Source organism: Marmota monax, unplaced genomic scaffold (genome assembly GCF_021218885.2).
Source record: "Marmota monax isolate L192 unplaced genomic scaffold, Marmota_monax_Labrador192_F-V1.1 WCK01_AAM20220418_F8-fsc00265, whole genome shotgun sequence".
Lineage (NCBI taxonomy): Eukaryota > Metazoa > Chordata > Mammalia > Rodentia > Sciuridae > Marmota > Marmota monax.
The window spans coordinates 1,485,298-1,500,409 of record NW_026694808.1 but is presented as its reverse complement, the minus strand read 5'-3'; the positions used below and the strand labels follow the sequence as shown (position 1 = coordinate 1,500,409).

The window sequence follows — 15,112 nt, the reverse complement described above, 5'->3', positions numbered from 1 at the left end:
GCCTAGCTGGAAGGGAGTGGGTGTGGGAGACGGCAGGGAAGTTTATTAACTGATGGCTTTGTGCTCTTGGGACCTGGGAATGTTCAATGCGGTAACTGGAACCTTCTTCTCTTGAAATCTTTATGGATTCTTGGAGATTATTCTCTCTGCCATTCTCACGACACAAGCAAGGAATGGGCTTAGAACTGGGCCCAGGTTCTTTTCTCCAGGAAGGAACTTTGTGCTATTGGGGTCTCTTTGCCTCTATGGGTGGGCCTATGGGCAAGATCTGAGACACCACCCAACACAGGTTTTCCCCCATGCTGTTTTCACATGGTCCATGGGAGAGTGCTGTAGATCCCTTGTCCAGACACCTCTGACTGTACAGCTTGAACCAAATGCTAGCTGAATGCTGTGGCCGCAGGTTGCCTTCACCTTGCCTGGTAGGAGTCAGACCTGAACTTTCCACCTGCAGGGAACCTAGTTAAAGCTCTCAGTGTTTCTGTGGAAGCGTTGGGTGGGGGGATAGCATGGCAACACTTCCCCAAAGAAACTTCTTTATAAACCCTTTATTATTATTTCCTCCTGGGAACCACAGAGAGTATCAAGGTGAGTTAGACATATCGAAGGACATAGGTACAGTTTTTACACAGTCTTTTGTGCATTCTGCTTCTGAGTGCCTCACAACCACTTTGATGTCAGATACTGAGGCAGGAAGAGTCTGATTTAACATCCTGTTTTACACTAGAAATGGGGATTTTGAACAAGATTTCAGCTGTCTCTGGAGGTCTGGGAAACAAAGGGTATTTACTGGGCTATTCCCTTTAGACAGTTTATAGCTAGAGACAGCTTGGATCCTACTTCCTAGGATCATGGCAGGAGTGAGGCATAGGATTGGGGAAATAAAACACAGCTCCTCTTCCCAGTAAGGAAATCATTCCAACCACTCTGAAAATGAGAAAAGGCAGAGAAACACTTGACCTTTCATCCTGCCCTCCACTCCTCTTCATGATTTCCTTCATCCTGGCTCTAAAAGATCAGCTTTGAATTCCAAGGATGTCCCCATATGGGGCAGGACCCAGCTGAATGAAGATATGTGCAAATTGTAGGCAATGAGAATAAAGGGACTCTTTTGAATGGTTTCTTCTTCTTTTCTTTCTTTTTTTTTGTGTGTGGAAACCACTAAACAGAAAATATTTAGTGGAATAGGTAGAACTTCTAAGATTTTACTACTAGTGAGATAGATTCCTGTCACTTGCTGTTGATTCAGATGACTTAATGAGATCTCGTGTTTAAACTTGGTATCTTAAGCGTAGTTATCCTGGTCTCTCCTCAAAGGGAATCTTTGGCATGGTGGGAAGGGCTTGGCTTTCAGATGCAGATCTGATTGAATCTCAAATCTGAGCCATTTTCTACCACCTATATAACTTTGTAGCCATTAGGCAATTTTCCTCACACCTCAGAGTGTGGCTTTCTCTCTCTCTCTAAAGTGTTAAGGTTCTAGCACCTACTTAGAAAGTTGTTGTGAAGTTGAGCACATCTGAAGGGCCTGCTGCAGTTCCTAACCATGACAGGCAGGTACTCAGTCGCTTTCCACATAGGCACTGAGGGTCTAATAAAGAAGCTGCACATTCTCACGGCGCTTTGTGCCATTAGGGAGAAAATTTCTGCCCCAAAAGGCTTTTATGGCAGAACTGGTTTTTGTCCTCCCTAATCCAGAAGCATGGGCTCTGCCAGTTTATCATGGGAGCATTCTAGATTTGGCCTTTTATGGAGAAAATAGTCAAAATTTAGTTCTTAATGGATAAATGTAAGCTTTTATTGGTGTCTGAGTTCTTTTCCCCTCCTCATCCCCCTTTGGAATGGGATCTGAAGGTGTGTCAACGGGGAAAAAGCCAAACTTCTCTTTCCAGTAATATTTTTTACAGCTGTGGCCAGAGATACTCTGGTCTCAATATTTGGATATCTGACTATTGATTTATGTTTTATTGAAAAGTTGTCATCCTTTATGCCCACTGGAACCTTTCAACACTGATAGAACTCAGCAAGCTGTAAACCAGGGTTACTAAAACTTATACAAACTTATACAATACAATGCAGATTATTATTTGGTGGATCTAGAAAAAAAGATTCTGTATTTCTAAGAAGTTTTCTCATGCTACTGTTGCTGCTGGTCCATGAACCACACATTGAGTAGTGAGGATAATGTACCACTGCCTCCAAGAACCTGGGGGAGCCACTGGCTGGTCAAACATCCATCAGGATTATTTTATTGATTCGCTCTGAGGATACTGAATTGTAATGATGAAAAAAATACAGAATAGATGGTGTGCAGAGATGCCCTCTAACTGGATTTTGCAAAGTGTGGGATGAATTCAATACACAGCTTAGGAGAGTGAAATTAAAAGTGGAGACAGCGGTTGTAGACACACACCTACAGAGCATGAGGTTATCTAAGGATTCTCTGAGGATTCTGATGGATCCTATTTAGCTTACAGGCCAGAAATAAAGACTTGTCTAAGATGAAATTGATCCCCCATGTGGCTATCATTGGAATTCAATCCTACATATAGAAAAGTCTCTTCGTGAACAGGGAAATGTGCACGGAGACTGAGCAGAGATTAGAAGAGGAGGGTTTCTTTTTAAGCAGAAATGAATCACAGAGAGATCATTTACAATTTGTCATGAGAAAGGAACCCAGAGTCTTTGTTAGCATCTTCTGATCAGATAGCACAAGTTCCAAGAATTTTGAGAGTCAGATATTTCTCTAAGTGTGAGCATGTTGATTGAGAGTAGATCGTCTTTTCAAAGTCATTACATGAAGGATTTAATACTTTACACTTGGAACAAATCTTGCTAGAGCACTAGATGATAAAATACCCTTGTTTTGAAGCATCCCATTCTTTAGGCGGTGCATAAAGAACGTTTCTCTGGCCCACTCATTCAGGAAGAGTGTCACAGCTCCAGAATGCTCATTCACACAAGCAGTGGGAGTGAGTGACTTATGCTTCCTAATTCGGGAGCAGTTTTCTCCTATGTGAATGCGTGTCAGGAACAAACTATAAATATTGGGAGAATTTTTCCCACCGCTTCTTCTGTGCCGTTTTATCAAAAGATTTATGACGTCTGTGTGAACTAGATCCCTCTATAGCACTTAGAATTGCCCCAAACCGGCTGATTTAGATTTGGTCTTACTTAGGCCAATTAACATAGGGACAGGAAATTTCTCCCAAATTTACACATTAAGAAATGTATCCCCTACCCCACTACCACTTGTCCCTAAGTCATTTGTGGGAACCTGTTTCTTGCCCAAGGTGGTGAGGAGTGGGGGATAGAGAAAGTTCTACCTGCTTTTCTGCCTTAAATAATGGAAGAAAGTATGGTTTGGCCACACACTCATGATAATCATGATAATTAAGACTTATACTTAAATAGCTCTTTATATCTCAAGAGGACTAATGTTAATTAATTATGCTTTCTGAAGCTCCTGAAGAGTTGCCAGAGCCGATCCTATTATCCTCCCCTGTCCTATGGAAGACTCTTTTGTTACAGAGAAAAGTGAAGAGATTCCCAGTGCCGCATAGCAAATTAGTGGGTCAGGCAGAAACGAAACGCAGACATCTGAATCCCCCTGTGTCTGGGCTCTGAGTTCAGCCTGCTGTTCAGAAAGCAACGAGGAGGAGGGCCTGGTCATCAAAAGGCCACCTCTTGTGTGCTAGAAAGCACTTTCTACCAAAAGCAAGAACAGTTTATTTGAAGAGAACAAATCTTTTGCTATTGCTTTATCATGTGGAATTCTTTGAAATATTTTTCAAGATCACACTAAACAGACACTGTAAATAGGATTGGAAGAAAAGTCTTTCTTTCTTTTGAAGGACATGAGAGGGGAACTAAAAGCTTAAAGGAAGGAAAAAGATGTGTGCTCCTGGCCTCCACCATTATTTTTATCTTGGTGTCAGAATGCAGAATGACTCCTACTGTCAGGCTACCTCCCTTCTCACCATTTTTTAATGAATATTTTCATGAATATTTACATGAAGTCCTAAGATTTATTCATGAGTAGTAACTGAGATTAGAAGCTAGAAATGAAAAGGACCCCACATTAGGTTGTTTGCATGGGATTCAGAGGATGGTGTAGTGCTTTGGTTAATACTGCGGAGAAAAAAGTGAAGGTGATTTTTACTTTTCATGTTTGGAACACCTAAGGTCTCCTCTCTTGGAGGTGCAGACATGATCTGTTCATCCTGGAGCTTCACTAGGAGTGCCTCCAGAGCTGTGATAAAGTCAATTGCTCTTTTCACCTGGGGCCTCCCAGGCTGTGCTGTGGACCTGGTACTTGCTTCCTATAATTCCTCAGATAAAGAATGAAGAAAAAGTACACATGGCTCCTTAGGATGCCCATCAGACTTCAGAAAGCAGAATCTGACCATCAAATGAGCAGATCTGGGTACCTCATCCTGACCTTCTCTTGGTTGGGAAGGAGTTATAGTTTTTACACCTGAGTGAGCTGTGAAGGGATCAGACAGCCTGCCATTTATTTGGAACGCCAGTGGGTCTCCATGTTTTCATATTTTATTTTATAGTTTCTCAGCATGAAGCTTTAGGGCTTGATTATACCTCTAGATCCCTGAATCTGATATTTCTTACTTAATGAGAACTATGCAGGTAGGGCTCAAGAAAATATAAGAACACCTTTCAGATCCCCACTACAAGAGCATGGCTCAAGTTGGATGCTCCTTATTTATCTTTTATTCATTCTCTTCATTTAATTATTTTTCTTCTCCTAGCCAGTGTTTGTCTTGCCTCACTTACCTTTTAGTCCTGAATATCTCCAATAGGGTTCCCTAACTTTACCATATCATGGTACATAACAGTATATAATGAATGTATTTAAGTAAATGGAACCAGTTTGAAATTAGACTTAAAAATGTGCAGGGTATTTTCAAAATGTGGCCATTGCCAGAAGTTTAAAAGGAAAGTGATAGTTTTTCTGTGTCTGCATTTAAAATGAGTAATGTGACCCTTGTGTTTTCATGAGCTATAGCCTTATTCATCCTTCCATGTGCCAGTCTTAATAACCTTTGTACACAGAGAGGCATTTCTTTATTGTGGAGAGCAGATGTTTTAGCTAGCTTTTTCACTACTGTGACCAAAAAACCTAACATTTGTTTAAAACAATAATTTTAAATGATTAAAATAATTATTAATTATTTAATTAAACAATTACTAAATAATTGTAAAGGAAGAAAAAATTATTTGGGGCTCGTGGTTTCAGAGATCTCAGTCCATAGATGGCTGAATCCATTGCTATGGGCCCAAGATGAGGCAGGACAGCATGGCAGAAGAAGACAGAGGAAGACAGAGGAAGACAGCTCAGAACATGACCCCAGGAAGCAGAGAGAGAGACTAAGCTCAGCTCAAAAATATATATACCTATATACCCCAAAGGCATGCCTGCAATGATCACCTCCTTTATACACACCCTACCCACCTACGGTTACCACCCAGTTAATCCTTCTCAGAGGATCAATGAACCAATAATTTCACCTCAAATTTCTTAAACTGTCTCACATATGAGCTTTTGGGGGAAGCCTCATGTCTACAGAATAATAGTAGATCTTCTTAAGATGTGGTGTGGTATGGCTTGGGAGGAAAAAAAAAACTATTATTCTTCCTCCTACGTTGCCTTTGTGCAAGTTTCATAATCTTATGCTGAATTTGCTTATTACTGACAAACAAAGTAATGTAACAGTACCTCTTATGTATCTGGAAACATGAAGTTAGGGAAAAAGAGAGTGCTTTTCAGAAAGTTTAAATGTAGCCTAATTGTTTTTCTGGTGAACTTGATAGAAAAGGAATGCACTGATACAAATCATAAGTCTGGAAAACGAATGCTTTTCTAGATTATGGGCTAATCTATTTATTTGTGATTCTACCCCACATCCTATTTTTCTATACCCCACATTTGCTACACTGAATTGATTTGACGCTCTTGGATCTTCCTAGGGGCTTTGTGTGGGTGGTGTGTTTGGGTGTTCCCTTTTTGTGACGCAGTTTATTAAGTCTGTGTGTTACTCATGATCACTTAGGCCATTTAAGTGGCTGAGATAAATCTGGTTCTGAATTCTCAGTCTTTTTTGTTTTTATGGAGTTGTATGTGTAAAAGCATGGTCAACCTCATCCCAGGCCATGATCTCTGATCTGTAACTCCAGCTATCTAATTGGAAGCTTTACAGGTGTGCATGTGGAGAGCCCAGCCCACTTTTCCTGGCTCTGACCTCATCCCTCCCTTGGGTCTTGGATTAGAGGATGCTCACAAGGCTGGTGTGACCATGTTGGATTAATGATGTAGGGGAAAGGTTGAGCCAACCTAGAAAGAGAATTCTGGGTCCCTGGCACTTGCAGTGGGTCTATAGTTGAGCTACTGGAGGGTATGTACCCATGCAGACTCAGACTGTGTGGAAGCGTAGAGTGCAATCTTTTAAAATAATGGATTACTGAGTAGCTCAAAGAATGATTTACTCCCTCTGGGGCTCTTTCCTTCAGCAAGGGTAGTAAATCCCTTGGAGATGGGAACACTGTTTGGTTTAGGGCCTTTTCAAAGGGAGAAGATTTCAGAGGATTGGTAGGTGCTCTGCAAATGACATTAGGAGGGCTGGCCCTGGGATCTCTTGATGCTTCATTCATTGAATCACCCCTCAAATTGAAGGGCAGCCCTGAAGTCTCTTTTCAGGGTATCATTTCAGCTATAAATAATTCTGACAATACATTTGGATATAGTGTAACTCAAAACTACTTTGAAATGGTATTGGAGATAATAAAAGTACTTCAATACAGTTGAAACTTACTGGAATCAATGACTGAATTGATGCAGTGCAGTCACAGGTGGATGCATAGGCTGTGTACTGCACAATTTCAGGTGGTGCTATTGACTTAGACTGCAGTATAAAGGGTGCCCCTGGAGCAGTGCAAAGTGTGGACACACAGCAATATGCAGCATCCCTGAATTGAACTGCACAGCCATCCATTTAATTTTTTCCCTGGTTAAAATAGATATTCTTCTACTTGAAATGTGTTAAAATTCTAATTTGAACAGTGGGGCCCACTTTTATTTGGTTCTTCATTTAGCCTAATCTTGATTATTCACTGAGGAATTCATGAACAGAAAACTGGCTCATTTCACTTTGTTTTAATGGCATTTTTCTTTTAAGGGTTCTGAAGTGAAATAAAAATTGAGTAAGCTTTATGGTTTGCAAGTTTTACTATTTTACATGGCAAGTAGCGATGAAAAGTATAGGAAAGCGCTTTGGAAATTCATTTTGCAATCCCTTCAATGTTATAACAAAATTTAATTTTATTTACAAGTAGGCTTTCATATAGAGATCCAGTTAGCTGTAATCAGAGAATAAGTAGCAAATGGTTTTGTCACAAATTCTTATTGATGCTGAGCTAAAAAAATGTTTTTAAATGCTTTTGACAAGTTTCATGGGCATTACCTTTAAAAAAATATTCTGAACATCCTGGTGACTACAGGAAAATCCAAAAAAATTAAGTTGGCATACTTTTACATTGCTCTCCAATAACATTTTTATAACCTTTTATACACCTCATCAATGATTTGAATAGAGAAAGTATTTTTCTGTGTTGCATTAGAACAAAAAAGGAGGGAGGGGGGTGTTTTTTCAGCCTTAGAAACCCTCCCTGAAGAAGAAGGGGAGAAAAAAATTGTGCTTTAGATATCATTTTGCAGCGTGTTAATAATATGTTCATGAATGCAAATGGCACTGCTATATATAGCTTGACAGTACCCTCTAAACCATCAGAGAATAACAAAAGTGGTATGGAAATTACCTGTCTCTTGAATAAAAATGCCAACATTGCAGTTAGCATGGCCAACTGTGTGTAATAGAAACAGTATATATAAAAAAGCAATGGTCATAATTCACCAATCTCTGAGGTTTTTCCAAAGTGATTTGTGATTTCTCATTATTCTTTTCTTTGTTGGTGGGATGAAACTTAATTGGAGGGAACTGGGGAAGAGAAGAGAACATGAAGCAAACTCAGACTTTGAGGTTATATTTACCTGTCCTGTCCTGTTTATAATCTATTTGATTATGAAATGTTCAATATATATTAAATACATTTTAGTTGGTAAAGGTTAGTAATTTTTCAACTCCAAAATGCATACTTACAAATATTTGTTGTTTGCTTTTTAGGTGCAAACCCAAATTATCCGGATGTACTTTATGAAGGTAGCTATCATTTTCTCTTCATTTTGTATTTTTCAAAATGTTTGTGTAATAAAATAAGTCAACTAAAAGAAGACTTCTAAATTCAGTTAAATATACATTTTAAGAATTACGTTGGCCAAAATAACATCTTCAGAAATCATTCAGTATTGATGGCCATTTTCCCTTGATATTTTCAATGCCTGTAAATAGCACTCTCTCTCTCACACTCTGTTCTTGGAAGTAGTAAATCCATTCTGCTGTAGCAGACATTTTGTTTCCGTAATTGGGAACTAATTACCTGTTTAAAAGCCATGACTACCAAGAAAAGGGAGGCCTATCAGTTTCTGGCTATGACAGTAAACCCAATTCAAAATTGTTTCTTGTATATTGAGAAAGTTGAGCTCATGTCAAACAGGAACTTCAAAGGAAGAGCTTGCTTTAGGATTGGTTAAACCTACAGCTTAGCCATATCATCAGGGACACAAGTTCTTTTCATCTCAGCATTCCCCAGACCATGATGCCAACTTCACCAAAGGCCGGTCCCTTTATGTTTGACCATGTGGTTGATAGGAGTTGATGTTGACAGAGGGACTTTTGCCCTTCACATTGATGGGAGGGATGGAAGAGTCATTTAAGAATGATTGAAAGTTATATTGGTTAAAATGTTATATATTTATTCTAAAAAATACTGTTTTTTAAAAATTTTATATTTAAATATACTAGTAGATATTTTTCCCATAAAGCCACTGAATGTTTGTATGTTTATTTTATATATGTGAATTTAATTTGAGACTAATTTAAACTGAGAATTATGTTGCTTCACCTGCTTATGTATGTTAAGGTATATTTCTTCTAAGTTGTGGTTGGTTGGTTTTGTGCATGTGATTTGCATATTTTTGCTTATATTTGCCCTGATATGCTTTAAAGAAAGAATATTTCAAATGGTTTCACAAATATTATGTTTGAATTGTGATTTTAGATTTTAAAATCATGTTTTGGATTTTTTTAGTAACTTCAGGACTTTAAAAACGTCATCTTCTCACTGGCTTCAGATCCTACTTTGGGTCTTTTGGCCAAATGTCATGATATTAAACTATAGACACTTTAGTGATCTAAATTTTGCCTGTGTGGTTAGCTATAATATGAAGAGGGAAAAACAAATGATGTATGCTCATGTTTGAAATCAGTAAATTTTAAGATATTCACAATGAAATTGATGAGAATGTGGTTTTTGGCATCAAAGATAAAATAGCAAACAGAAAACAGGTGCTTTTTCTGTTACTTTTCATTCATAGTCAAAGGAACACTCTGCTAGTATAAAAGTAATTTAAATTGGTTGTCCTGAGTCCCACATGATGATTCTATCTAGGAAATCTTAACTTGAGGCTGAGATAATGAGATCACTTGTTCAGGATGGAAATTGAAGGCTCTTACCTACATAGAATTAAAATACAGACATTAATAAACAACTTTGTGTACAATAAATTTACCAAGCATGCTTTGTGATATTTTGTATGTGATATTAAATAAATAAAAACTTTGATTACCCACAACACTTCAGTCATCTATTTCCATCCTGATTCATGTAGTCTGAAATTAACCCAGAAAATGGCAATTGCCATTGAACTTGGTGAAATGACAACATATTTTGAAACTGAAATATTGGAAGCTTATCACTCTTTAAAAAATGCAGACCCACACAGACCCACATCCCATATTGGTGCTTATAACATATTCCATCTTAAGCATTTTCCCTTCAGATAAGATGCTTGTGCCCTGGAATCTGTGTTGCTCATTTGAAATCTGGGTTGGTGTCTGGGTTCTGTCTCCATTTTTCCTGGAGGGCTTTGAGAAGTCATTTCACTTTTCCAAAATGATAGGCTGTCTCAAAGATGCTGTGTCTATAAATCTGTGACCCTTAGGTGCTTGATTCTCCTTCATGTTTGTTTCTGAGATGCCATTAATAAAGGGGTATATTCTTAAATGCAAAGAGAAAATGCTACCAAATTTAGAATTTGACCAACAAACAGTGATGTGAAGATCTGGGGTGAATAAAACTTTGGGTTTGGGCAGTCCTGATGCTACTGTGGATTTAACTCTTCAGCCAGACATCTCCACAGCCAGGCTGTGGGTGGTTCAGAAGCTCTGTGATTTGTACTGCTTAATTCTAGATCTTTCTGTGGCCTTGTGTGTGTGAACACCTTAATGACAATTTCATGTTCCTTCTCTTCCCCTTTTCTCCAATTTAAGATTGGACTGCGACAAATGACCTCGGGGATGCCATGAACAAAAGCTATGAAATCCCCACCACAATTGTCCCTGGCAAAACTAGTCAGGAACGTCTCTCGGTGAGTGTGATGACTATTTCTAGATTGGTTCTGAGAATTTTGGAAGCTCAAAGTGTTGTAGGGATGTAGCTCCTTCTACAAGACATTATAGTCATATGTAAACAGGTGATTAAAGTTTGGAGGAATTGATAGAAAGGTTTAAGAAAAGTAAAGATGCTATATAGCCTCTGGCTTATTGCTTCTCCTTTTTTCACCACTTTAATTGTTAGTGATTATTATTTCAAATATCTGTGATTTACCATGTGATCATTAGAAGATCAGGAAATTGCCATTCTCATTCAACACACCTTCACATTCTGTTTAAATTTTTTTTTAATTGGAGTGCCCACCGAATGTAGGAATCCAGTAGTTTATGGAGGATATAAAAATCAAATGAAAATCAGGTTTGTTATTTAGAAGCTAGCATTTCATTCAGAGACCCCAGATGTAGAGTGGTATTTTATGTGGCCTGTGCAGGAGGGCCAGGTTTGGACATAGAAGAATGGGAGGGAAGGGTGTTGATATGCATGAGTGAGAGCTCTCAGACTGGTAAGCATGACACAGGTGTGGACTGGAGGGTCTGGTGTGTGCAGGGAAGTGGTAAGGTGGGAGACATAGATCTTGAAGCACAGTCCCAAGGTAGTTTTCAGTTTTATTACACAGTGAAGAGCCACCTAAGGGAGAATCACATATCTCAGGCATCTTGATAGGATTGGTGTTTTCTGTTGCTCTGGTCAAAAACCTAACAGTTTCCTCCATAGTTTCATCTCCTCACTTGTCACATGCATACAGCCTGCTTGTCCTGTGAGCTCTGCCTCTTTATATGTTTTACCCCCGGCATATCTTTCCACCTCTGCTGCTGTGGTTGTAGGCTAACCCAGGGCATGGCAAACTAGGATTTATGAGGTCAAGTGTGGCTTGCCACCTGTTTTTTTTTTTTTTCTGCTTACAAGCTAAGAATAGTTTTTATATTTTTAAAAAAGAGAAAAAGAATAATGATGTTTCATGGCCTGAAAATTTTATGAAATTCAAACTTCTATATCCATCAAGTTTTATTGAGATATGATCATGCCCATATTATACATTACCTGTGGCTACTTTTGGTGGGTGGAATCATTGCAACAGAGACCATATGGTCTGCAAAACTGAAAATGTTTACTATCTGGCCCTTTACTGAGAAAGCTAGCCACAGTTACTCTTTCCTGGAGGGTGCCACATCCTCCTAACCTGCCTCACTCATCTATATTTATCAACTTCTGATCTTTCTCTACACAGCAGCTTTAGTGACTGTTACAAGCACAAATGAGATCACTTTCTGAAGTTTTATTTTTAATTGTCAAGTAATAATCTCATATATTTATGGGGTGTGAAGTGCAATTTCCATACATGCATACACTATGCAATGATCAAATCAGAGTAATTAGCATATCTATCACTTCCAACATTTATCATTTCTTTGTGCTGAGAACACTTAAAATTCCTTTTTTAGCTTTCTGAAGCATACAATACCTTACTATTAACTGTAGTCACCATGCAATGCAATAGATTATATAAAAAGCAGAATTTATTCCTTCTAACTGTAACTTTGTACCTATTGAACAACCTATCCCCTTTTCCTTTCCCCACCTTTCCCTGCCCTAGCTTCTGATAACTAATTTATTATGAGAATTTTTATTCCATAAACAGCATAAGTGAAAACATCCGGAATTTGTGCCTGGCTTATTTTACTTAACACAAATGCCCTTTATATATATATATATATATATATATATATATATATATATATATATATATATATATTGTCACAAATGACAGAATTTCCTTTTTTTTCAGATCACTTATTTTTTCTAATTCTGTCTTCTCATTTCAATTTTAATAAAACTTCTATCCCCAAAGCCAGACTCTTCACAGTACCTTCTGCGGCCCTGTGGGGTCTTGTTCTTACTCCTCTCTCTGGCTTGTCGTCCACACCCTTCTCCCTTCTCACCTCTGTCTTTCTAAATGCTCCTCAAATACTCCAGGTTTACTCTTTGCATTCGTTGTGCCCCCTACAGCAGGTAGACATCGCAGAAATCATCATGTGGCTTTAGCAAGGTGGCCAGCAGGCAGCCTTTACTCTTTCATTTCCTTTTGAGCAGTCATTGTTTGCCTCATGTATTTGCTAAATGTCTTTTTCTATACTCAAGATTCTTTAGCCAGATTCTTAGTATCGTGACAACCCCTAATCTGCAGTTTTTACCTTCCATGGTTTCACCTTCCATGCCTATCCCTCTCCAAGCCACTGGTTCGCTGTGAAGCAGCACCCTTTTGTCCAGCATGTCCACACTGTATAAACCACTCATCCATTAGCTACACAGTTATCAGATTGACTGTCATGGTTGAAGTAACCCTTATTTTACTTAGTAATAGCTCCAAATCACAAACTTTTATTCTGTTATATTTTTATAATTGTTCTGTGTTCTGCTATTAGTTATTATTGGTTTCTTACTCTGCCTAATTTATAAACTAAACTACCATAGGCAGGTATATATAGAAAAAAAACATAACATATATAGGGTTCATTACTATCCATGATTTCAGGCATCCAATGGAAGTCTTGGTACATATCTTTCAGGTTAAAGAGGATTACCTCTAAGCAACCCGATCAGTGTTTTTTCACAATCACATCCTTACCCTCCCAAAATACCACCTGACACCTAGTAGGCATTCAGTCTTGCAGACTGACTAGACTTATGGTGAACACTATAGAATGGGTTGTATAACAGAGAGATTGGAAGTAGGTGATTAGTTAGAGGTTGGTACAGTAATATGATGTGATATATACCTGAACCAAGGTCCTGTCAATGGCAATGGAAGGCTCCTAAACAGATCCAGCACAACTGCATTTGAAAGTGAACATGTCCTGTACAGACACACATGTACATACACATGCACACACTTCCATGCCAAGTATATGCATTACATTGAAATAGCAAGAACAAATACCATGGTGAATCTACTAAAGAATGGTTACTTTCTGCCTTATCAATCATTTCAAATTTTATTTTTATACTGAGTGATTTAGTATTTCTTAGTTTGTAAAAGTTGTTTGTATACCTAAGAAATCCAAACAGCATGCACTAAAGTCCACATGTGTGCATGTATCCCAATTATATTCATTTTTTTCTCTTTTTTATTAAAAATGATAAAGTGAAGCCCCTAATAGGCATATCTCAATAGGCATATCTCAATGATGTTGAACTGTCTATTGTACCAGAAGACAAGATCAATGAGGATACTTGTGGAAAATTTGTACAATATGACTCTGTCTTAACCCCCTAGAAACCTGTGGGAGATGCAAGGTTATGTTTTATAGAATTTGAAGAAACTTTTAAAATGATGTGTGCTTCAGATACTTGATACATAATCTTTTATCACAGTGTTGATCACTAGAAAAATTCCAGAGCCAGGAAACTGATATGAAAGTTGAAAGCATAGTCAGGGCATTTGGAATACAGCTTTAAACACTGACCCTCTGACCCAACAAGACCATCTTATGCTGCACCTTGTTGGATTTGCAGGGAAGAGGAGATCCTTTTTTTTTTCTTAATTTTTAAGTTTGTTTTAATTAGTTATACATGACACTAGAATACATTTTGACATCCTAAGAGATTCCTCTGGTAACAACCAAAAACCAATCAATCAAACTCACACACCTAAAGGCCATCCACCATTTCAGCACAGGCACAGTTCATGAAACTCTGCATTTATCAAATGATTCACTTTTGAAAAAAAATGATTCTACTGTCAGAGGAGTCTTTGTTTATGAAAGTGTTACAATGACATCAGATAAGTTTAAATATTTGTTTGCAAATAATTGGCTGCTTTTTAAGTAGAGCCCAATTCTCATTTTTCTGGTTGACTTGTACATTCTGTAACTATGTAGAGAAAATGGGACAAACATTGTTATCTGATGAAAAAATGGAAGCTTGGAGAACTGAAACATCTGTCTAGCTCCACCACAGACGCAAAAGGATAGGTGTCCTGCAAACACAGGGACCTGGGGCACTTGAATTCCCAAAGACTTGTTAAATTGAGTCAGAGCCTACACCATGGTATTGCTGAGAGGTTGGGAGACTTTGGGGAAGTCCCAGAACCTCTCTTCATCCCAGTTGTCTTGTCTATAAAATATTGTTTGAACTTGTTTGTTTAGTTATTCTTCTATCTTTGGAAGTCTGGAGGCTAATAAAGAAAATTATAGCTGACATACTATGATTTCTTTCTCATGAAAACATTAGTTAGAAATAAAGTAACAGCAACAACAAAACCCAAGCTCATTGGTAAGTTTGAGGGAAATGGTTTTGATAAGAACTACTTAATCTATAATTAGCTTTGTAGGAATTACTGCTGTTCTGTGAGTGTATAGAATGGTGAGGCAGAGTTAAGTCTTAAGTTCAGATGTGTGCAGGAGCATCATCTGGGAGAGCCACTCATAGCTAAAGTACTAGAGCAGAGAATTATCATACCTTCACTCCACCTGGGCCAGGAGGTTGGCATTGTTCTTTTTTGTGTTGTGACTTATTTAATGATGTCCTC

General features: G+C 38.1%; 1 protein-coding gene across 7 annotated transcripts in view; it reads left to right on the top strand.

The window, feature by feature from the left end:
• Nucleotides 1-15,112, top strand: part of Ntrk2 (neurotrophic receptor tyrosine kinase 2) — a 362,470-nt gene that overhangs the window by 60,573 nt on the left and 286,785 nt on the right. For all 7 annotated transcript variants that reach the window (XM_058573106.1, XM_058573107.1, XM_058573105.1 and 4 more), the window contains 2 exons: nt 8,196-8,231; nt 10,461-10,558. In XM_058573106.1, coding sequence (XP_058429089.1) covers nt 8,196-8,231; nt 10,461-10,558 — 134 coding nt within the window. The remainder of the gene's footprint in view (nt 1-8,195; nt 8,232-10,460; nt 10,559-15,112) is intronic.